This window comes from Motacilla alba, chromosome Z (genome assembly GCF_015832195.1).
Source record: "Motacilla alba alba isolate MOTALB_02 chromosome Z, Motacilla_alba_V1.0_pri, whole genome shotgun sequence".
Lineage (NCBI taxonomy): Eukaryota > Metazoa > Chordata > Aves > Passeriformes > Motacillidae > Motacilla > Motacilla alba.
Genome location: NC_052046.1, coordinates 27,996,089 through 28,019,754, shown reverse-complemented (window position 1 = coordinate 28,019,754; position 23,666 = coordinate 27,996,089). Strand labels below are relative to the sequence as shown.

General features: G+C 37.4%; 2 protein-coding genes and 1 long non-coding RNA gene across 11 annotated transcripts in view; 2 read left to right on the top strand and 1 right to left on the bottom strand.

The window, feature by feature from the left end:
* The window catches only part of ARSK (arylsulfatase family member K), a 29,896-nt gene extending 20,897 nt beyond the window's left edge, over positions 1-8,999 (top strand). The window contains exon 9 of the mRNA XM_038125814.1: positions 8,654-8,999. Within this exon, the coding sequence (XP_037981742.1) occupies positions 8,654-8,724 (71 nt within the window). The 3' untranslated portion in view covers positions 8,725-8,999. The remainder of the gene's footprint in view (positions 1-8,653) is intronic.
* Positions 1,438-23,666, bottom strand: part of PCSK5 (proprotein convertase subtilisin/kexin type 5) — a 222,544-nt gene continuing 200,315 nt past the window's right edge. The window contains exons 28-38 of one of the 7 annotated variants that reach the window (XM_038125789.1): positions 16,387-16,446; positions 14,970-15,053; positions 14,295-14,490; positions 11,868-12,085; positions 10,573-10,809; positions 9,896-10,126; positions 8,135-8,312; positions 6,975-7,192; positions 4,885-5,000; positions 3,368-3,554; positions 1,438-2,810 (exon numbers count right to left, since the gene is read on the bottom strand). In XM_038125789.1, coding sequence (XP_037981717.1) covers positions 2,407-2,810; positions 3,368-3,554; positions 4,885-5,000; positions 6,975-7,192; positions 8,135-8,312; positions 9,896-10,126; positions 10,573-10,809; positions 11,868-12,085; positions 14,295-14,490; positions 14,970-15,053; positions 16,387-16,446 — 2,129 coding nt within the window. In that variant the 3' untranslated portion in view covers positions 1,438-2,406. Of the gene's footprint in view, positions 2,811-3,367; positions 3,555-4,884; positions 5,001-6,974; positions 7,563-8,134; positions 8,313-9,895; positions 10,127-10,572; positions 10,810-11,867; positions 12,086-14,294; positions 14,491-14,969; positions 15,054-16,386; positions 16,447-23,666 lie in introns of those variants that run through there. The other 6 variants (XM_038125785.1, XM_038125787.1, XM_038125786.1 and 3 more) reach the window with 6 other exon arrangements.
* LOC119696151 overlaps positions 10,802-23,666 on the top strand; it is a 45,012-nt gene continuing 32,147 nt past the window's right edge. For 2 of the 3 annotated variants that reach the window (XR_005255502.1, XR_005255501.1), the window contains exon 1: positions 10,802-10,944. This is a non-coding gene — a long non-coding RNA (uncharacterized LOC119696151). Of the gene's footprint in view, positions 10,945-12,697; positions 12,776-23,666 lie in introns of all 3 variants that reach the window. The other variant, XR_005255503.1, reaches the window with a different exon arrangement.

The window sequence follows — 23,666 nt, the reverse complement described above, 5'->3', positions numbered from 1 at the left end:
AGTATCTGGTAGTCTTGAGGAATAATTAGAAAGATTCGTGTTTTCCAGGAGACCAGAACTTTATAAATGTTTGTGGCAATGGAAGTCAGAGCTGGGAAATGGTGATGATAGGTAAAAAGGACTAGAAAAGATTAAAAAAAGTAATTGGATGCTTTTATTTCAGGAAAAAGTGTAAGGAACTTAGATTAATAGAAAGGACAAAATAATTCAGAAAACTAGAATTTCCTTTGTGTGCTGTTGTGTTCTCTGTAATTTTTTTTAATGCCTTCCTTGGTTCTAGCAGTTTTCCATGAAGTTTCTTTAGAAGCAGAACTAGAATTATTTCCTTGTGCTTTTATTTTCTTCTTTTAGACTCATAGCAGGGATTTCTAGTTATAGACACTGTAAAGGAAAACAGGTTCCTAAATTTGTGTCTCCTTGAGTACTATTTTCAAACTTAACACTTTCAAAAATATTGAATGTGATTATCTCTTACAGGAGATGTTGATGCTCTTCTGGGCATCCATTAAAAGTGTTGGTATTTGACTGGCTGGATTGGGATGGACAGACACCCTTCCCCAGCAATCTAATTTAAAGCCCTCTTCAGGAGTCTGGCCAGTCTCTGACCAAAGATGCTTTTTCTCTGCTTTGTCGGATGGGCCCCATTGCCCCCAGGAAACCCAGGGTGTGGCAAAAGGGCTGAGTAACCAAAGTCCTGACAATGGCACCATGGTTTTAATCATTTGTTGCCCCTCCAGGGTCATCTAGCCCTTTCATAGTAATATAATTTCATAACCTATGAGCCCATAAAGAAAATGCATATTATCATTCTGGTTTCAGATTGCTCAGGCATAGCTAAGAATAAGCGTTTGAAATGTGAGGAAGTGTGTCAAAGCACATCCTCACAGTTGTGTTATGAGCCATTAGCAACAAGAATAAAGCATATTGTTAATTTAAAAAACTTTAGAAAACTAGGATAGCAGGATCATCTTTCAAACTGATTTTTCACTTTTCTTTTTCTCTTCTGTTTTTTTTAGATTTTAAAGTGAAAGATAACATGTATCTTTCCGAAGTACCTTGCTGTCAAATGTTGTTTTGTAGCTTTTGCAAAACATAGGTACGTCTTTCAGCTTTTGTAAAGGCACATTGCCTTTAATTCCTCTCTCTTACTGAAGGTGAAAGATCTAGAAGGTTAAAATTAAAATTGGAAGCAATAAACCTCTCCATAAAACATCTTTATTCTTACAGATGGAACTATCCTGAGGTCTTTAGGCTTATGTAATACTTAAAATTCCACTGAGGCATTAAGCCATGAAAAGCTGATATTTTTACACAATTCCTTGTAAACAGTAAATGTATGTATATATATATATATATATATATATATATATATATATATATATATATATATATATATATATATATATATATACTGGAAACCTAGAGAAACTCTAAGATTTAATGAAATGCAGTGAGTAACAGCATGTGTAAGATGGGTAACGAATTTATTCACAACAAACAGCCATACTTTTCTTCAGAATTATATTTTTTATTTCTGTAATAGTAATAAAAATTACCAGAAAACTGCAAATATCCCCTTTGCCATTGTCTGAGCATCCTTAGCCATGTACAATATAAACACCACCTGCTCATGGTACAGAATTGGTGTGTGTGTGCCATGCTTATAGACGATATTGCTCTTTGTTGTAAACCAAGAAGTTCATCTGTAAAATGCAAGATTTTTTGACAAACACTGCAGTAAAGATTAATCAGAGGCTGATATATAAAATATTTTTGTTCTATTTCATACAAACTGTGAATAATAAATAGTTATGAGAAGTAGTTAGAATAATAAATCTTAAAATACCCTGCAATAGATGAATTCACAGGAAAGTACGCTATGAAGCTTATGAAGTGGAATGTGTTTGCTTCAGGGAGCACCAGGTGATTATGAAGAAAATCTAAGTAAATTCCTCCAAGTTGCCTCTTCTATTATGAATTGCTGAGTAACTCTCATCACAAATTAGTGACCTACTGGCACCCTCTCCTAGTGGCATTCATCAAGTAGGTGCACCCATCTTGCTTATCACATTTCTAGTAGTGATTGGCAGAGTTCTTCAAAAAGGTCTGAAGACAAGTTTGTGTTAGTTACACAAATACATATTGGGAAAAGATTATTCTCCACACAAATGCATAGAAACTTGGTCTCTTGACCAGATTATATCTGCAGTGCTACTTAAAAGCCTAGAGAAGATTTATATAGAAAAAGGGAATTTCTAGAAATATTTCTGAAAATTATTCTTCTTTCACAATACTTAATAGTAAAAAATTTGGAGGCGAGGATGCTATTAAGTAACTAACTAAATAGCTATCATTTCATAGGAAAAACAGTAGAGTAGGACTAACTGTTAGGAAACTAGTAAAAAGTTATCTAAATGAGTAACTTTCATCATCATATTCTAGCTCATCTTCCTCATCATCTTCCAAAAGTCCATATTTAAATTTGTGATAAATTGTGCCATCCTTGCCCATGTATACAATGTCATCTTCCTCATCATCATCTTCATAATCTCTGTCTCTGTATTCAATCACTTGATCCTCATGGTAACTGGGATTCTTGTGATAGTTGCTCACAGAAGAAGGAAAGGTTTTGGAGTGATTTGTCAGCTTCTCATATCGCCCTTTATTGACAGGCTGGGTTTTGGTTTGTGCCTTTCTCCAGATGAATACAATGGCTCCAATGACAAGCAGAAGCAAAAGGCAAGTGATAACAAAGAAAATAGTTTTGCCTTTTTGTCCAGGGGGTAGAGTTGTCTGTAATATGCAGTCATCTACAACAGCAATTAAAAACAAAAGATCAACAAAAAAAAAGGGTGAAATGAGCTTGCATTTGTGTGTGTGTGTGTCTTAAAAGTCTGGTACACTGCGTCTGGTGCAGTAATAGCAGTCAACAAAACACCTAGCTTTTCTGGTTCCATGATGATAATTTTGTTGTTCTTATGCAGCAAGGATATCAATAAGGTTTTTGGGATATCTGTTTTTCATTATTTGATTTAAAATAATGAGAAAAAAGCCAAAAAGGTATCAGGCGCACGAATGCAGTGAGATTTAGATGTCTGTTTGAAGTAAGCTAATTCATAAACCAGTCCATTTACGAAATGCCAGGGCATTTAACATAGTAGTTGAAAGTGTGAGAAGTTGCCATCTCCAGCACCAGACATAATGGTTGGTATTTGAGTAAAACCTTCCCTATTTTTGATGAAGCAGTAGAAACACACTGTTTATCAATACCACATTTTTGCTCTAGTCCTGTTTTCAGGCAGCATAATGTCAGCATAATCAATCATAAAGCACTTAACACTATTCCTGCTTTTCGGCATGGTCCTACCTTGTGTTTTGCTGCAGTCACAGCACTCTGGGGTTTCTGCTGGGTCAGTGTTGCTGCAGCAGGGCAGGCAGCGGCTTTCCTCCAGGAAGAGCTGCATGCTGGCTGGGCAGACTGTGCAGTTCAGAGGACCAGGTCCCTTGCACTCAATGCATGAGCTGTCGCATCTCTCACACTTGGGTTTGTTGTCCTTCAAACGTAGAACACAAACAATGCACCTCTAATTTTGTGTAATTTGGACCTGACCTGGCAGTTCTGTCCTGTCATTCACCATTGTGGTTGTCATCTCTAGGCACCATGAGTGTCAATGTGAAGATACAATACCAAATTCAAAATTTCCTGTTTTCTGATTTCTCAGTTATCTGCTTATGGGATGTAACATGTTGTAAAAGCTTAGAGATCTCACCTAGCTAGGCAGGATGTTAAAATTTACTCATACTTTTAAGCTTTTTGGGCCAAAAAAAAACTGATATGGAAGAAGCAATATGAAATATTCTGGGAAAAAGCTGAGAGTATGAATTTTCTCTCTACCCAGGGAAGAAGCAGAAGTAAGGAATAAAGGTAGTTGAAAGTTTTTTAGCAAAACCAAATTCTCTTTGATTGTGTGGCTTTTTTTTTTTTTCCTATGGAAACAGATTCAAATACTCTTCCTAAAGTCCAAGCTTCTGGCAACCTCTGCTTACAGAGACAACCAGAGGTCATTGTGATCACGCCTGCCTTGCAGAATGCTCTGAAGTCAGTGGTTTCAGTATTTGCAATGCTCACAGTTCCTGGCCATGGTACATGTTCACCGTGAACATCTGGAAACTCCAATAAACTTTCACCAAACTTGCTGTTAGAATTGCAAGGCAAGGCTGTTTATCCTGGATGGAAGAACCTGTGCAAGATTGCAGGATCATAGCTGTTCATTATTTCTTAGAGTCAAAGCTCTTGCAAAGACCTGCACACCTGTGTGGTCCCCAGCCTCAAATAAGGTCATTTTCTCAGATTCAATGCTATGAAGTAGGACTATTAAGAACATATTCCAGGGCAGAGACTCCATGGTTTGTAGCATCCCAGGCATGCCTTGCTACTATATTGTTGAATAAATATCTTTAGAAGGCAATTGGTGTGGAAATCTGGAAGGTGGAGTGCTGAGGCTTATGGTGCAGACCCAAACCTAATCATATTCAATTAAATATACAGCTGTGTTAATTTCAGCCTGTCCTTCTACTAGAGGTTTCTGCCAGAAAAGCTGTAAATCAAAAATGCAAAAGGATTTCCTACAGAAAAGGCATCAGAAATCCAAGAGGAAATCTCAGTTATATTGGAAGAAAAAAACCACTGTATCATTAATAAAACTGATTTGTTCATATAGTTTTGATATCTTTGTTGACTCTAAGGTAACCTCAGAAAGAGAAACAAGGATTCCCCTGCCAAAAGAGGAAAAAAGTAAGCACACTTAAAGATAGGCACCATTAAAACTCTGAGAAGAGCCATGTGTTGTTTGTATTGTGTACAAAAAGCCTTCAAGTAGGTACCTTTTGTCCTGGTGTCTCCTGGACTTTGTATTCACCTACAAAACAGTCTGAGTTGCACATTCCATTTAATAAACTGTAGCTCCATACACAAGATGTGCAGCTGAATGCTCCCTTCCCTAGACAGGCAAACAAAATGACAATATTACAGCAGGAAATGTCAGCTAACTTCCTTTAAAAATTATTCTCACCACTGCTATGAAGCAAAAGGATGTTTGTCAGTAGCAACAATCATTTGTGAGGAGTTCCACATGAGGAGGTTGGTATTATAAAAAGCTTGTGCCTAGTCCTGGGGCTTTATGTGCAAACAAAATTAATTTCTTACGTGTTTTTATAGTCATGAAAAGATGATTTCAGAATCAGTTGTACAGGGAACCTCTGACTTATTCAGGTAAATAAATTAGATCAGAGCACTGAAGTAAAATTTAGAGAACCTTCTCCAAATTCTGTTCTTCACAAAATCCATACTTATTTGACCTGTTAACTATTTTCAAAGAACCATTAATTAAGCGATGTTTATATTTGAATAGAAAAATAACTTTATTAGTTGCATAAGAAAAAAACCATTATTCACTAGGTACACCCAGAGGACCATATTTACCTTGTGTGTCAGAGACTCTTTTTAAAGACAGATGCTGCATGCAGTATTTCTGTGAAACACTGAGGGGATGGGTTTGTCTTAAGTGCCAAGATGCATGCATCCATTTCCCTGCACCTAGACATTTTCTGCCATTGTCAGAAAGGAAGAAAATGAAAATGCAAGGAACTGACATTAGCAGATACTAAACTGCTGAACTAAATAATCTTCTATAATGCAGAGAACTTCCTAAATTACTGTGCAATGCATGGTTTTCCTTACTGCTCTTGACAAAGAGACACCATGCTCTTTGCTGACATATCAGCAATGCAGATGCATTTCAGACTGTCTTGTGTTTTATAATTCTGTCTTTGTAATGATGATAAAAATTCTGTCCCGTAGTATTTATGCCAAATAATGTGAAAAACACAGGAGGTGGTCTGTAAATTAAAATGCCGATCTTTTTTTGTTGCAAATCTAAACAAAAATATTTCTGCTGCTTTTCATAATATTGTTATACAAATACATTCTAAACATTCATGAATGTGGCTTTTTTCTAAGTGTAATTTCCACATTATGTTGCAACTAGCCATCTGTACTATCCAGTATATCCACTATCCAAAACAGTTTGTGTTTTACAATGCATGGTCTTCTAAGCTGCAGCATGGAACCCATTCACTATAATCTTGTGTTGTTCAGGTAAGAAAGGACACCAAATGGGTCCAAGAGGATTAATGCTTTTGGTTTCAGAAGTGGCTTAATTAGGAAAATTGAGAAACCAAAAACAGTGTCTCACAGAGCCAAACAGTCTCTGAAAGTTAACATTGTGAAATACAAAAACTATATTAAAAGCAACAAACATCACTGTGCTTTTGATTTCTGTTTTCCTTTAAACATAGAGATGTGCTATATGGGTTTTTACTCTTCCCATCGTAGGCTGTAAAGATGTGTAGTTGGAATTAAGTTCCTTGGCTTTCATGGAGTGGCAGTCAGTAGGACAGCTCAAAGAGTGAGTCATTCTTAATATTCATGTGAAAAATGGGGTCCATCTCTGTAAGCCCTTTTTTTTATGATGAGTATTTGTGTGAGAGGCCTGGCTGATGGTAAATTCATTACTGTTCTCCATTTTCTTCCATTCACTGACTTGGCAAGATGTGACTTGGTCCTAGCCCTCCCTATTAAATGTCTGTCTCTCTGTTTGTGCTCTCTGCTGGAAGCAGTTCTGGAGAAAGCTTGACAGGAATTCATATACTTTGTTTCACCGCAATTATTAATGCAGTAGAAATAAATCAATGAAACATGAGTGCAACAAGTCACCAAGAGCCAGGAAAAGCTCAGCAGCCCCTGGGAGAGGTCTACATCACCCACTGTGGGTGATGGATACCCAAAGTCATGGGCAGATTGGTAGCACTATATGTGGTTAGTATCTTTGTGAAGTGTTCCCAGATCATGGAGCTGAGATTCCAGCTGTTTTGATGACCCCTTTTTTTGCTCAAAGCAGAACATATACTTTTACCTTCGCAAGTTAAACAGGAAGAGTGGCATCTCTCACAGACGTTGTTGTCCTTGTTTTCGTAGTAGTACTGAGGACAAGAGCTAACACATTTGTTCGTGGAGTGCAACAGGTAGAAATATGTATTACAGGAAAGACAGTCTGTGGCTCGAGGCCCCATACACTCCTTACAACTCTTGTGGCATCTCTCACATGTTCCAGTGGAATTTTGTGCAAAATACCTGAGATAGATCAGATAGGCATAGCTTTGCATAAAGGCCAGCAGTGATAGGAAAACCAATATTTATTTAATCCTTAGCTTTTCGTTGTGATTACATCCATTTATAAAAATCATACTAAAATGAACACAGGTATTTGTAATCTCAGTGGAAATAGAATTAATTTTATTCGGCCATTGGAGTTCAGCTACAAAGCACGACTGTGTCGTGTCTACAGCAAGAATTTCTAAAATCTGAGTTGAATTGAGATACAAAGTATTGAAGTAGGGAAAGTTTGTGTGCTTTTGCTGAGATATGATCATTAGAGTTTTACAGTTTAATGGGAGGGACAGCCAGTGTGATCCATTGAACTCTAGTTTTAATTTAAATGGACCTGAAAGAGAAATCATAGGTTAACATTCTAAATTTGAATTTCCCAAAACTGAATTTCCCAGAACACCAAATTCACATTTTGAACTTAAATGGATGAATTATAAAGCTTCTCTCTAGAATGATGAGTGCTCAGTTCAAAGTTGTTTTAATGGTTGCTTTTGCTATCACCTGTTATAAGCATTAACTCAAAGCAAAAAAAATACAACCTTATCCAAACTCCTCCTCCTTAAGTGGTGGCCACAGTGGAGCTTGGAGGCTCGTCTGCCTGTGCTCAGCTGACTGACCTATAACTTAGTATACTTGTTCTGGTTCACTCTGTTCTGTATAGAAATAGCCAAGAGCATGCTCTGAGCATGTCCACACCACATCTAAGCAGTTCCCATCTGGGCACCAATTTTGGAGTTTTCTACTGGGAAGGAGGTTTTCTACCGTTAGAGTACTGTGCTAATACAAGAAATTTTCTCCTGAAAACAAAACTCCGGAAAACTATTTCAGATGTGGAATGCTGCAGTGATCTAATTTCTCAAAGCTCTCTCTATGATACAGCTCTTAGCAAAAGATCTTGGGCCTTACCCTGCTAGACATTGGGTTACACATCCTTTTCCTTGTCTGTACCAACCCAGTTTGCAGGAAAGGCACTGCGAGCTATGTTTTCCAGTGCAAGTGTCACAGGTGCTATGGCACGCAGAACATTGCCTCTCTGTGCTGTCAGCATAATATCCGTCTGGGCATGTTTCAACACAGGTTCTGTCTGCAGAGACAACAATGCAAAGTAGCATATCATATTCAGCATTTTCTACTATAAAACATCTCATGCAGCTGTACTAGAGCAAACTGTCAGCTCGAGGTGCTGATAGATAATGTATCAGAACAAGAAAACCCAATGTTGGTGTACAGTAATTACTTTTTGATTCTTGTAAATTCATTAGTCCTCATTTCTGTCTTTTATGCATATTAGTAATCTCTTCAGGACAGGCAAGTTTTTATCTTTGTGAAAAATTAAGTAGCATAACAATGAACACCAGATGTGATTTCCTTTGAATAATCAAATGTAGTAAGGCAGGTTTTTATCTGCATTGCTGTTTTCCCTAGATTTCACTCTAAGCATCAATCTAATTTCATTCTGTGTAGATGAAGAATCTGATGGTAAATTTGAGGTTTAATGACATTTGTTTACTGGTCTTTACCCTTGTCTGTGACTTCTACATTATGGTATGGAATTAAATGTCTTTAATGCTGCAAAGCTAGATAAGTCCCACTTTTTTTCAGTGAAATTTCAGTCATTGTAGTAGGAATCCTGAATGAGAAGTTAGTAGTGTTGTAATTAGCTGCAAGTGCATAAAGCTATTAAAGTAGTAGATTACAAGTTGCTTGTGCTTATTACATATTTGTCTTGATAGTTTTGCTGCTTGGGTTGCAATTGGGCAAAGGAAGATTCAAGTTCAGGTTTTTTTGCATTTTTATCTCAGTTACAATACGTTTATCTGCATTTGTCCATTAACTTTACCATTTGTAATGGTGCAAAACAGCTGAGTTGGTTGATAAAAAAGGTAAGTCTGATGCAAGGTCTCAGAAATATAAGAATGTAAAATCTGCGTTAGAATTACACTCAAAAAGTTTAGGTTCATTTTTAATTTACACTGGTTTTTTAGCTCTTTCCTGCATGAAGGATTATTGAATATTTTTTTCTCCCAATGATTTTCTAAAATTTTTGTTTGCTTCTAGAAGAACATGTAGAAAAAAAATGTTATATTGTGGGGATTTTATAAATTTTTTCCTGTTTGTTTCTGAGACTGTATAGTCTTAAACCTACTCTCTGCCCCAAAGTCAGGAGAGTAATTTTGCACCTTAGCCACCCATTAGATGCTGACTTAGTGATCCCTTTTAACAGTTGTTTAAGTATTCCTTTGCTCATCAGATTGCTGCAGGGATTAAAGAAGCCGACATGAAAATGTGCACCTTTTATAGATACATTGACAGCAGTAACAACAACAACAAACCTAAGGATAGCCCTCTTTTAAAATCCTTGTAAGAAACAATAGGAAGAGTACATACCAAGTAAGTGAAGCATGCAAGTTTCGTTCAGTCATGGTGTTTGTTGCTATTTAGAAATCCTGCATTAGTGCTGTGAGCCCTGGCAAGCCCTGCCTCACAGAGTTTCAGCATAGCCCTGCTGCAGAAATTATCTCTGCACAATTTAATGACTTGTCATGTCCTCCTTACAGTATTTAGAATGGTTGATGCAACCCAAATGCTTTGCAAATATGACAAAAATGCTTTGCAAATATGCTTTCAGTGTAGAATGATATCTAGAGGCCGTAGAGAGATACTTACTGAGAAGATACCAGTTATTTACACAGCTAAGACACTGATATTCAGTAGGTCCTGAGCAGTGGAAGCATTTCTTGTGGCAAGATTTGCAGGTCTGAATTTCCTCAAGGTAGTACTCAGTGGGAGAGCAGTATCCAGATAACATACAGTGTCCATCATGGTTCAATATCCATCCATTTCTGCAAGTTAGGCAGGTGGTGGAAGAAGAACAAGTCTGGCATGTTGTGTTGCATGCTGAAAAGGACAAACAGTAGGAATTTCACCTTTTCTGAATTTGTCTCAGAGTCTTACTACAGCTTTAATTTTTGAAGGAACAGCTGTAATCTCAGGATGAAAGCCTGTGGTAAATAATTTTCAATCTTATCCAAGGAGTTCCTTAGGCTTGCTTTTGCATCAACACTGCTTAGCAATTCTCAGCAATTCTGTAGCCATTCTCAGCATTTTACCACAAGGGTTGCCTTGAATAATAAACATGTGTATCCTGGCAACCTCCCTCTCCCCTTTCTTCAATTTTTGCTGTCCTACAATAAGCCAGATTATTTTTCTGCCTTGGCTATCCTCTTCAAATCCAAGACACTGGTAATAACATTAGCTGTCACATGCAGGCCCTTAGGGGGTGACCCTTAAACAGAACCCACTTGTATCTCAGTACTCTTCTAGGGAAAACAACAGTTGCCAACCTTGGCAGTCTTGGGTGGCTTCTTCATAGTAACTCCCCTCAGGGCACTCTTCAAAACACATGCCATTGTACAGGACAAACAAGCTGAAAGTGCATGCTGTGCAGTCATCAGAATCTGGCCCGTTGCAGTCCTTGCAGTCGGCATGGCAGGGAAAGCAGTGCTTGTCTTCCGGGTAGAAGTGTGAAGGGCATTCCCGCACGCACTTCCCGTCATGCAGAAAAAACTCGTCCATACACTCTGCAGGGGACAGCAGAACATCGGTAAGCAAATGGGCAGCAAATTCTGACCTAAGTGTGAGAGTCAGTAAGTCCTAGGAAACATTACATTCCGGATTGTGTGTCATCACAGAAGTCATCAGAACACCTTGAGAAGGTAGGTCTTCTTCAAATCTTTCTCCTCCAAAAGACCTACATTGGTCCAACCCTCAAATGGTATCTTCTGTGTTACAGCAAGAAACTCTGAAAAAAAGTCACTTGCTCAGCTTTGGTGATATTAACCAAAGTCACTTGCTCAGCTTTGGTGATATTAACCAAACCATTTGACTAACATATAAACGGGCTTTTTCTGACATTTTTCTGCATTATGAACTTCCTGCAAAATCAGGAATGAATATCTGAAGTTTTGTTCAGTTTATTATTGAAATATGAGTTTACCTAGAGTGTATTGACCTAAATGGTTGTCTTTGCCTAGAGCTATGACTAAGTTGCTATTTTATTATGAGTATTGGGTTTAATATGTTTGTTTATGGTTTGGTTTGTTGATTGTTGGTTATTTCATCCATGTTTATGTTTCTAGTATGGCTTGCTCAGTATTAAACATCCTTAATATTTGGGGGGAGGGGGGGAATTTTGGAGGGGGGGGCCCATTTAGCCTCACTTGGGTACCAAAGAATTTCCTAACACCCTTCTTTAGAGGGATTTGTTTCTCTAACAGGAGTGGTCATTTGCAAAAATGGTAAAGAGGTGTGAAGTTCAACTAAGCTAAGAAAGATTCTGTATTTCACGTTGCTGCACATATCCAAGTTTTTAAGATTGGATACACTAGATCAAAAATAAAATCAAACTAGCAGGAATCTCTGAAGAACCACAGGACCAGGCAAAGCAATGAGAAATCTTTACCGATCATTATTATACATTTAGTCTCATCATAATCTATTTTAGAGATTAACAATAATATGCACATCACTTTTTTTTTTTTTCTCCACATTACTGAATTTGGATTTGGTTTTCTGCCAGTCTCTCTTCAGACAGATCCAGGTGGATTTTATTCTACACTACAGCAGTTCTTTGTAATACCTGTGCATATTTCATCATGAATACATTCCTGACACATTTCAGGGCAATGTTTGCAGATTCCTTCAGAGGCAAAATGCTTCTCTGAACAAGTAGATTTACATTCCTGGTGCTCCAGAAGCAAAGGACTTTTACAGGACAGGCATTGGGTGGCGCTTCCCATACATGTCTTACAGGATCCACTGCATGCCTTGCAAGTCTCAGAATCATTAAAATATCCCCTATGGAATGAAAAAAAAAAAAACCACAAAGCAAACTGTTGGTCACTCCAGGCTATGAGAATTACAACTCTAAATGAGACTCTCCCAGCACATGCACTTCACTAGATCGAACATGTTTCTCACACAATTTTTTGCCCATCTTCCACTTAACTTCCCCTGTGTCTGAAAGCAGAAAATATATATGGTTAATGCTATGTAAAGGCTTTCCTTTCTTCTTGTACCTGCTGTTTAAGTTATGTTGAACTGTCTTTATGTCTTTATTTCCCTCTTACATAAGATAGAAATATATATAACATTTGGGAAAACACGCCATCTCTAGTCTTGTGCAGCTGACCTGCAATACTGATATCAAGGAAAGAAAGAGAAGGGTAACCTCAGTGGCTCTAGAGAGGAGAAGGAGAAGAGATGACTCTGGAAATGTGAAGGGTGGGAAGAATGAGGGCAGGGATTGAAAATAACAAAAAAAAAAGCACCTTGCCTTAGTGACACCAGGCTAGAGATGGCAAAGAGGGAGTACATTTTGCTGGTATCTGTGGTATGAGAGCAAATGTGGAGAGCCACAGCTGGGAGTACTAGTCATAAATACAGAAAAAATCTGCACCTCTGCTTCAGGTGAAGATACATAGAAGAGATGTTGAATTCAATCTGTCTACGCTCTCAGATTCAAATTGTTGCAAGGTTAAAGGATGGGTAAGTTGACATTTTTAGATGATTGCTAATCCACAGAGCCATTGATGACAACTAAACAAGAAGTTGAGACAGAAAGAATTCCCACAATATGTACTTTACATTAACAAATTTGTTACTCCTTATAGAAGGGTGCTTCTCCTTCTGTTCTTTGGCATGATTTTTCCAAAGAAATTCTAAGGAGATGCATTAGAAGCAAGGTTGGAGAAAAGGTAGGAGGAGCCATGCCTGCTACCTATTCTCATATTTTTTTATCCTCCAACTTCTATCAATGTCCTGCAACTACTTCTCACAGTCCTGTGATCTTTTCTTGTTCCAATATTGAGTACCCAGTTAGCCCAGTCTTTCAAAATTCCTCTGTCAGAAATTAATCATGCGGTAAGTCAAACCTTTATCCCTTTTTTATCCCTTAAAAACATGTCCCCAAACCCAAGCCAACCCCCTTAATAAATAGTCTAATTTTTTGCTCCAGTGGAAAGTAGTTCTGTCTCAAGAACTTTATCTCAGTCTGAAACTCGAGTTTAAACCCTGTGAATTTTGCTCAGTGATGGGAAGCTATTATTTACAGTCTTGAATTAGGGAAAAAATGGGGGATAATGACATCTGAAATGACTAGTGGTATATAAAAAGTTTTAATTATATTATACTGACTCTAGGCAGGATAACTGGGAAACTGGTACTGACAAGAGGCATATTAATGTCAAAACACAATTAATGGTTGTATGCCTCAGTTTCTAATATTAAAAATTGTTTCTGGACTACAGTTGGCTTTATTGCAATTATCTTGCACTCACTGACATTTCATGAAGACAACCTGTTCCACTGGCCCTCATTGACTTATTCGACAAAATTACCGGGAAGGCAGTGGCAGAGAGATTGCAAGAAAAGCAGGAGCTTCACAATTTTCTGAAGAAAAAGGGTTAACTAAGCAAGGCTTTTTTTCTGCATGGCATTGGTTTTATATGTATATACATAAGATGAATGCTGATTAAAAAATATAGAAAAGAGGGAACCTGATCTACTCATATTCCTGATCTAATACCTATTGCAATCACATGGGAATATTTTTAAATTTCATGTATAAAAATATATTAAAATGAATATAAGCCTAAGAGAGAAACACACATGATTAAGCACTATATTTACATATCAGGACTCTAATGTGTTCACTGTCTGAGTTTATATCTCCCCTCTGTACTACTTGGAGAAAGGAACAACTGGAAGATGTCTAGAACCTTTATTATCATTTGCCATGAAGTACCGTGTTCCTATTAATGTCATTCAGAGCTGTTCCATCTTTCATAGGATTTAATGTCTTACCTTCACTTTTGATTTTTTTATTTTTTCTCTAACCAAAAGAAAGTACTGTTTATTCAGGCAGTCTGAAAACTACATTTACCTTAATTTCTGGAAGCATGTGTTACATAAAATTCTTCCTTGAAAGTTAATAATGGATCTGAACTTTAAAGAGAAAGAACACAGAGAAAAAAAAATCAGGGATTATATAAGAGGGGTTACTTACTCAGGGCACTCCTGCAAACATCTGCCTTTGTGGAGGAAGAGCAGCTGGTTCTGTTCAGCCTGACACTTCTGACAGTGCCACTGGTCAGAGCACACCTCACAGTCATGCCCGCACTTCTCACACTTTCCACTTGCAACGTTGCCAAAATATTTTGGAGGGCACAGAGAAATACAGGTATCATGGTTAAGAAATTTTCCTGGCAGAAGAAGCAACCCAGGGGTGTAAAGACATCAATTAGACATATACTTCTGCCTTGGATGGCTACAAAACAAAACTTTCAACTTCTCAAAATTCAACTTTGGTTCTTAAAAGCATGGATAAAACATGCTTTCTTAAGATATTTCCCAAAATATTTTGCTCAGACTTCACTGATATTGACAGTTAGAAGGAATCATCAGGGTTATCTAGGATATCTCACTGAAGAAATCCCTATTTAGTAATTCCTGCATGATATGTACAAATTTTAATTGAAAGGAAAGGAACACCATCAACAATATTTTGACCTGTATTGCCAAGAGCATGCCCTGTTGCCTGAATTCAATCATTTGTTGTCTGATTGCCTCTAAAGCTGTTGAGAAACTTTATAGTGACCACTGACAAAAACATTCTCTGGAAGCATGTAGGATATGAAATACTATAGTCGTTTACAAACTTATCCAGAAACTGAAATGTTACCTTCTGGACATGAAGTACACACATCAGCAGATTTCTCACAGGTCATACATGAAGAGCCACAGGACAGCAATTTTCTATTTCCATCTGGGATGAAAGGGAAAAAAGTTCCTTTTTTTACCATCTGGTTTTCCTAATTTTTCTTCCCTTTAGAAGGAACACTTTTTATGGCTTTTCCTGAAGTGTTTTGAAAATGCACCTCTGCAAATTTTTGGAGTTCACAAAGTTGAAGAACTTAATGATTGTGCTTGAGTCCTCTCTTCTAAATGATAAGTTACAGGTTGTATTAAAGGAAAATATTAATATTTTACTTATGTTCACTAAGGCATTGTTCTGGACTGCCCATCATAAATGAGAACAATAATAATGTTGTTAATTTTATAATTACCCCAATAATCTTAATTTCAATGTAGTGCTCCAAACCCAAATGTGGATATGTTATACTAATAAATTGCAGACAGAAAGATATAGAAAGTATGTACATATGGGGACTTGGTTTAATGATGTACTTCTTGGACATTTTGAATGAAATTGTTGTAGAACACCATTACCCTGTAACCTAAAAGTTCTTAGTCAGAAGCAGACAGAAATCATATAATCATAGAATATGTTGCTTTGGAAGGGACCATCAGTATCTTCAATGTCCAACTCCTGGCCCCGTGCAGGACATCCGATCAGCTGAGAGCGTTGACAAAGGTTCTTTGAACTTTGTCAGACTTGATGCTGTGTCCATTTCCCTGGAGAGCATGTTCCAGTACTCAATCATCCTCTGGGTGAAAAATATTTCCTGGTGTTCAGTGTAAACCTGCTCTGACTAAGCTTCAGGCCTTTTTCTTGTGTCTTGTCACTGGTCACAAGATCCGTACCTGCTGCTCCACTTCTCCTTGTGAGAATGTGAAAACCACAATGAGGTCTCCTCTACTTTAAGCTGAGCAAACCCAGATGACCTCAATCTGTTAGTGTAAAGCTTTCCTTCCAGACCCTTCACCATCCTCATGGCCCACCTTTGGATGTTCTCTAATAGCTTATTATCTTTTACATATTGTGGTGCCCAAATCTGCACACAGTCCTCAAACTGAGGCTGCATCAGTGTGGAGAAGAGCAGGACAATCTCCTTTTTGACCAGTTGTCAGTGCTGTGCCTAAAGCATCCCAGCACACACTTGGCCCTTCTGCCTGCTGGGACATACCATTCACTCACATTCAACTTGCCATTGATCAGAGCACCCAGGTCTCTTTCCACAGCACTTCTCTTCAGCCTCTTGTTCTGTCATCTGTATTAGAAACTGGGGTTGCACTGTCCCCTGGTGCAGAATCCAACACTTGCCCAAATTAAAATTCATACAGTTGGTGATTGCCTATCTCTCTAACTTATCAAGGTTTAAGAATAACGCCTATTAAATAGTTCTCCCCAAACTTACTTCTGCCTGCTGTTTCCCTCCAAAAGGGGGCCCAATGAGTGTCAAGTGGAGTTCTCATTACTGTGGAAAAGCAAATTTTGATTACTCTATGCAGAACCATCAGCTACAAAATGACAAGGACATTGGAGCATCATACCTAACAGAAAAAAGTCTGCTGTGCAATGTGACCACATACCCAGCATTCAGCTCCGTATTTTGATACCAGCAAATTACAACAACGGCTAAATGTAGGTCTAATGAAAAAATAATTATGGACAACCAGACAACACACAGAAGCTTTGTGATTTTGCTGAAAATACAAAATAAAGACAAAACCGAAAGTTACTTGCAGGTTGAGCTGTGCACCTCATTTAGCATACCCAGCTCATCCTGCCAGTTAAATATATATGATTTTTGTAGGTTGATTGATGACAGTAACAATTAGCCAAATGCAGCACATCACAAAATTCTTTTGTTCTGCCTGTTATGGTAAGAGAGTTTAGAATACCGAAATTTTGACTGAAAACCATGGAAGCAAATGCTTCAAGTAGAAAGACAAGGGAAGAGAGCAGGAAACTCATACAAAGCCCTTTCCTGTAAGCACAAATGATGGGCATTACACTAAGCAGATGAAAAGTGTGTATATGTGTACTATACCACAGGGGAAGAAGAGAGAATAATAATAAAGATAGGAATGAGAGAAGTTAGGTCCACATTCAACGTGTCTGGGGATGGTCCATAGCAGTATGTAATAACCTCATCTGATGTTGAGACTCTGGGTGTCGAGATGACCCCAAGAGGCGTTAAAAAGTCTCTTTTTCGCAGCCTGGCAGTTGAAGAAGGAGTCAAAACTCTTCAGCTGTATTTTTCAAGGTTGCTTGTTTTCTCTTATCTCTTACATTCTTTCTCTGACCTGCTGAGGTCTGTTCAGCAGGTCAGTCCAAGGCACACTGCCCGCCCCGGGCTTATGTTGTCTTTTTATACTAAAAACTACATAGACTATATTTACAATTATTTTCCAATACCTATCACGTATGTTAGATAGCCTGTCTCTACTCTAAACCAATCCAAAAGTGCCAACATCACCCAGAACATGGGGGTTAGGAGAGAGAAAGAAGAAGGACAGGGCATGCCCAAATTCCTCCATCTTGGGACCCCAAAACCCCATTCTAAAATCCCAAAATTCTATTTTTCACCCTGTGTCTACTATTATTATGCTACATAAACTTTTATGACTTGTAATTCTTCATACAAAGTTGGTAATTTGTTCCATGGGTCAAAATCAAAGTCACAGGTGCCTTCGGCTGCATGCCAGGGTCTCCAAGCCCCCTGACCGGGGCTCAAGCCATCCTGAGCAGTCAGAGGAACGTCCTGGGTTCCAACAGTCTGACACTACCATTAGATGAGAAGCCTCAAAAACTCACTGAAGTGAAAAAAAGAGTCTTGATCACAGCTGATCACAACCTGGGTGTTTAACAGTAGGTCGTTCAGCAAGGACATGGTTAGTCACTCTTTACCAGGGCTACTTGTGAATACGGCTTGTATAGTATAATGAAAGCCTGTCATGTTGTTACTCTTCCTGGCAACTGGCACAATATAAAATTTCTCCAGATACAGCTGTATCTTTATAGCAAAGTGAGGGAACTTTACACCAATCAGTAACAAAGGTATGCGTGACTAGAGTCATTCAAGCTGCATCTAAGAGAAATAGTACAAAAGTAAGTCGAGAATGGGGGAAAAGGTAGGGAAGAGTCCATCATAACTGCTGGGATCAGTCAATGGGCTGAACCTGTCTTCTCCCCCACAGTGATACCTGTTGCGCAAGAAGCATGTTCTCTGCTGGCAGAACATTTTACCGGGGATTAGAGCTTGTCTGTGGATTACTTTGAATACATTTTTTCCAGTCAGGCACTATCACCAACTGCCTTTGAACCTTAAGCTGTCACAATTTTACATGAATAAAGAGTGTTATTCTATAAACTGTCGGTGTGTGTCCTTCAAGGGAACTAGCAGTGGTTGGCAGTGGGTAACACGCTCCAAGAGAGGAAGATCTGCTGAGGGGTCTCCGTTACACTGCTGGTTTCCCTGACTGAGTCAGTGGAACCATGCTCCCACCCAGCAGGACTGCTCAGTGAAGGTCCCCCAGTGGGACACTGGCAGAGTGCACAAGGGTCTTGGCTTTCCTGGGATGCTGACAGACAAATCAAATACTAAGGGTCCAGTAAATCTTCCCATACTAACCCTGACTCTTGCTGATGTAATTTCACCAGCTGTTTTGCCCCTGCTGAATATCTTTTTTTTAAAAAGCATTTTGACTTCTCTTATGCAAATAATCCTCAAATAGATAATTGTTTACTTTTTTGAGATTCGCTGTCAAAGAGTTTTTTGGAGACACTACTCCTTAGCTTCATGTTTTTCATTAGTCATCAATATTTAACAAAACAGTAAGAAGTGTCCTTAATGTTGACTGTAAGAATGTAAGAAATACTCCAGAAAAGTTGGCTGTTATAAGGTTTTCTATTATCCTAACTTTATTTTTGCAGACATTCTCTCTTTCGCTGTTTCTGAGTGAAGATGAGGTGAAGTTAAGCAGAGAAGTTGTTAACTATGCTGAAGAATATTTAAAGAAGCTCGTTCTTTCTAAATGTTTGAAGCCTTACAATGCAAAATAAAGATTTTTTTTTGTGAACTAGTTTTTATTTCTCTTTACCTTCTGCAGTATGTCCCCTTTTATGTCCCCTTTTTTGTAATAGTTACTAGTTGCCACCAGAGGGGAATGTACACAAGCAATTAGGCTTCTGTGGACAACAGAAACAACATTTAGCTTCCAGTCAAATATAAGTATTTGAATTTCCCAATTTAAATATTGACAGAAGAAATTTGTAAAAATTATTAAAAAAAAATCTGGATAGGTAAAATGAGTCTTTCTTCTGACAGTGGTTTTCATTTACCAAAAAATCCTGAAATAAATCACACATTTAGAGTAGTAGGAACTTCTTAAATGTAAGTTTCCTTCACTTTAAATATAAGATCCTTCCAAAGAATAACCTCATACACCTGAAGAAATGGTCATGCAACATGTACTTCCTCAGTCTTTGAACTGATTGCAAATGGAAAGGTTGAAAATTACTGGGTTAAAGCTGTTGGGTTATATTTTCCTTTCCCTTAAAAGAACTGATTATTCAACAAAATGAATGATCTTTGGAGACCTACTGAGTTGTTTTTATTTTTTTTTTTTTAGAAAAATCAATATCCATTTTTTATTTTCAAAAGCAAAAGCCCTCTATTTAAACTTGGGTCCGAATCTGAGTCAAGACCATCTTTATACTGGTGTCTTTGATGGAATGAGTAATATCTTTGGCCCAGCTAAGTCTCTCTTATTCTTTTATAGAATCTGAAAAACTGAATCTCATTATTTCTTGAGCTAAATTTTACTGTAGCTTTCAAGCTCCCACAGTGCTCTTGTCCATTCAGTCTACTCAAGGGATTTTAAAACTGGAAGGCTGCAGAAAGACTGCAAAATATTTTTCCCTATGCTCTTTTCTCATTTGGGCTTATGCATCATGAGTAAGACAATGGCAGATTTTCTTGAAACATCACTGTAAGATGTTAACTGTGACCCCAAAATTAATCAAGGAAAAAAGGAGTGAAATTTTATTTCCAACTAACCCAATGTCCCCATATTTCCTTTTTTTTTTTTTTTTTTTTTTTGCTTCAGTCATGTTCCTTTGAACTCCCAACATTTTAAAATCTGATTTTAAAGAAAAATCAAATGAGTCCTCCAAAATATTTAGGCTGAAAATCATGGATTCATATGGAAACAAGTGTGGTCCTCTTCACATGCTCACCACTTGTTCTGGAAAATGTGAAGTTTATTTAAAAAAAAAACCAAAACAGCTGAAACCCTCTACAAAACCCAAGGCATGTGAGCAGAGATATGGCATATATAAAGAAGTATGCCTTGGAAGTATAAAAGCATTTGAATAGTCCCTCCTTAATTTCTTTCAGAACCACAGGTGTTATAAGAGTTCTTTCTAGTTTCTTATTTCCTTTGTGCTGTCCACCTTACTCTTCCTACCTGTTCTTTTGGAAAATGGATCATTAGGCCAGGTAGTGCAATCAGGAAGTACTCAAACCAGCAAAAAGATGGTTTATTTCCTTCAATTTAAATCTCATGTATCCTTGCTTTTCTATGAGTAAAGAGAGGGTTTAAAACCTTGTATTTTCAGTTGCTATCGCAGTAGGTCTCTGTGTACATTTGTAATATTTGTAACGCCTAGATATTATTTTCTGAAAGGATTGTATATTTACAATATATCTTGTAATTGGACCATAGTACAATTACTCTAGTGAGGGATGCAGAAGAGAATGAAGTACTATTTCTTACTGGGATAGTATTCCTTTTAGAAGATGACCTGTCTAGCTTTTATGCTGTGTAGTAATATGTGGTTTGAATGTGATCCAGTTAAGTGTGGCTTAGTTTGTTAGAATTTATTCTGTGCATGGCACTGTTCTAGCAAAACTAATACAATCATGAATAAAGAAACTGAAACAGTTTACATATCTCCATGAGGTAATAGCAATTACATAAATATAGTAAAATATACTGAAAATGATAAACATGTGTAATAAAATGCTCAACTTCTTCTATTATGAAGTGAACTGTACATGAACTGTAAATTTAAAACAATTATAGGAGTGCTGGAAAGTAAATGACACTCCCCAATAACCATTAGTTATCAATTTAGTTATCTTGTAACAACTATATTATTTTACAAATAAATACCAGAATTTATTGGTATAAATAAAACGTGCAAACAAATAACCAGAATATGAAATTGTCATGCATAAGAACATATGTGATAATGTATCATTTTTGTTTGCTTATTGCAACCTGAAACTTCACATTTGGATGGTGATTAAAATGACCTTCTACCTCTTCCAATGATGTTGTAATTCTGCACTATAAATGGCAAAAAGTGTTCATGTTTAAAAGACTGTGACCTGTTCCCTCCTACTTCTGATTTCTCTCCTGTCTTCTGCATAGCCCATTGTTTGTTTTTTTTTTCCTTCTCAAATTCTGAAACCTTTATGTGTATATATGCAGGGCTGCATTAAGGTCCTTTTACAGATGTAGTCATTGTTTTCTCACAACCAGTACATTTTTACTGATTTTATTTTGGTTTCTATTCAGGAAAAGGAAAATGCAGTTGGTTAGTGTTGCTTGTGGGAGGTTGCTCTTATTATTGGGGATTGTACATAATAGTAAACTGCTGCTATTTATCTGTATGTAAAGAAACACACATTCCATCATTAGAAATTGATTTCATTCCATACCTATTTTTTCTCATTTTTAATTTTCATTGCAATGTAGCATATTAAACCAAGGAATTACTGTTTTTAGGGGTGCAGCCTTTTAGTGATATGGCAAAACAAAGACCTCATCATAATTTGCAAAATATTTAATCCAGTTAAAAGGGGCCATGTACTGTCTTGGTAAATTAAGTTTATACTAGTGTGTTTCCTGGCTTCCAAATTGATCATCTGGTACATGAGACAAAATACATGACAAATTTCATGCTAGAAGCCTAGAGTTCGGTAGTTGGGTTTTTTCCCTTTCTACTATTCTTGGCTATGCAAGTCTTTTTAAAAACCTGAGTAAAAGACATAATTATGTTGCATTATTTCAGACCTGAATATGACCTTTTGGGAATTCAGCAGAATAGACCAGTTTGCTCAGCAGAATATACCAGCAAAGTAAACAGAAATTTAAATAGATTTTTCAAATAGAGTGTTTTGGATGCTGAAAAAAAATTGTGGGATGGTCTTTGATTTATCCTTCCATTAAAAAATAGAAGTGAAACCTTGAATATGATAGAAAATACAAGTGTATTCCACATTTACAATGGTTTTAATTCTAACCTAAATGGACTAGTCTCTCAGCTTGCAAAGAAAGTCACACCCTGAGTTGTTTTCTCCATGGAAGGTTCTGATGTACTGCCCTTTAAATTATGTTAGCCTTGTAACCAGCAAAAGATTTTCCAAAAGTCACATTGTTCCCCACGGTATGTCAACGTACTCACTAAAACCACAGTGGAGCCCACTGAATTTATGTGGGTGGAAGGGCCAAAGAGAAATTGTTTCATTGTTTGTAATACAATTCAAGGTCTAATACCTCAACTCTGAATTAGTAAATTCCTAAAGAAAGAGAGTAAATGGAAGAGTAACATCATAAAAGCTGATGTAAACTATTAGATGCAGAAATTTTGTCTGTCTTCCTAGTTGAGTTGTCTTCTTGCAACAGTCTGGAGCAGGCCATGTAATGGGGATGCATTTGGTGCTCTCCTACTTTCACTGCCATGGCAAGGGCAAGGTTGTTTATTTAATAACAAGCTCTCCAGACCCAGCTCAATTCCCCAAAACGGTAGGACTAGAAATCATCCGGCTTATATGTTTAAATCAGATACTTTAATTCAGGCCACTGAAGATTAGAGGCAGCTCTACCACGGTGCTGCACTAAGGTAAATATGTTGAGAATGCTGAGGACGCACTGTCCTCAGCTTATATTGATGAACAGCCAGAGAAGATGCAAGTCAAAACCCAAATCTCAGCTACAACCTTGCTCATGTAGGGCTGGTGAAAATCATGAAACTATTCTAATAACCCCTTCAGCTTGGACGATCTACTTGCATCATGCCTGTCATGCTGCATGGCAGGCTACCCTTAGAAAATGAGTTTGAAAACAGATGAGGTGGAGGTCCTTGTATTTTGGTTTAGAAAAAATAACCCTGGATAAAATCAAAGAGTACATAAAAAACCTAAAAAACCACCATAACAACAAAAGGTAAAGTGGGATAAAAGATTCCCAGGTACATTTGTCCAGAGTAGCTGGTGAAAGACTTAGAAAGATGCTTTGTTTTTGCCCTCAAGTATTAAAGAAAAACGATTTTCTCCGTATATTTGTATATATTAGGTATATCTTAGAAATACACAATGGAAGAGAAGGAGGACCTACAGATACACTTAAAATAAGCTGGAGAGGGACCATTTGTTCTTCATCCAGGGATGTTTTCTGTACAGGTATGACAGCCAGAATACTCACTGATAGTAAATTTCAAGGAGCAGAGATAGATTTTAGTTTTATCCATTCTTGTACTAATCCTACAGAATTGTGTTGACAATGATAGTGACTTCATTCCCTAAATTTTATCAGTTTTCAGAAAGATTTACATAATGAAGAAAAGAATTGTGACAGATTGTGAAACACAGAGTGGTTTTGGCTGTTTGGTTTGCTTTCTTTT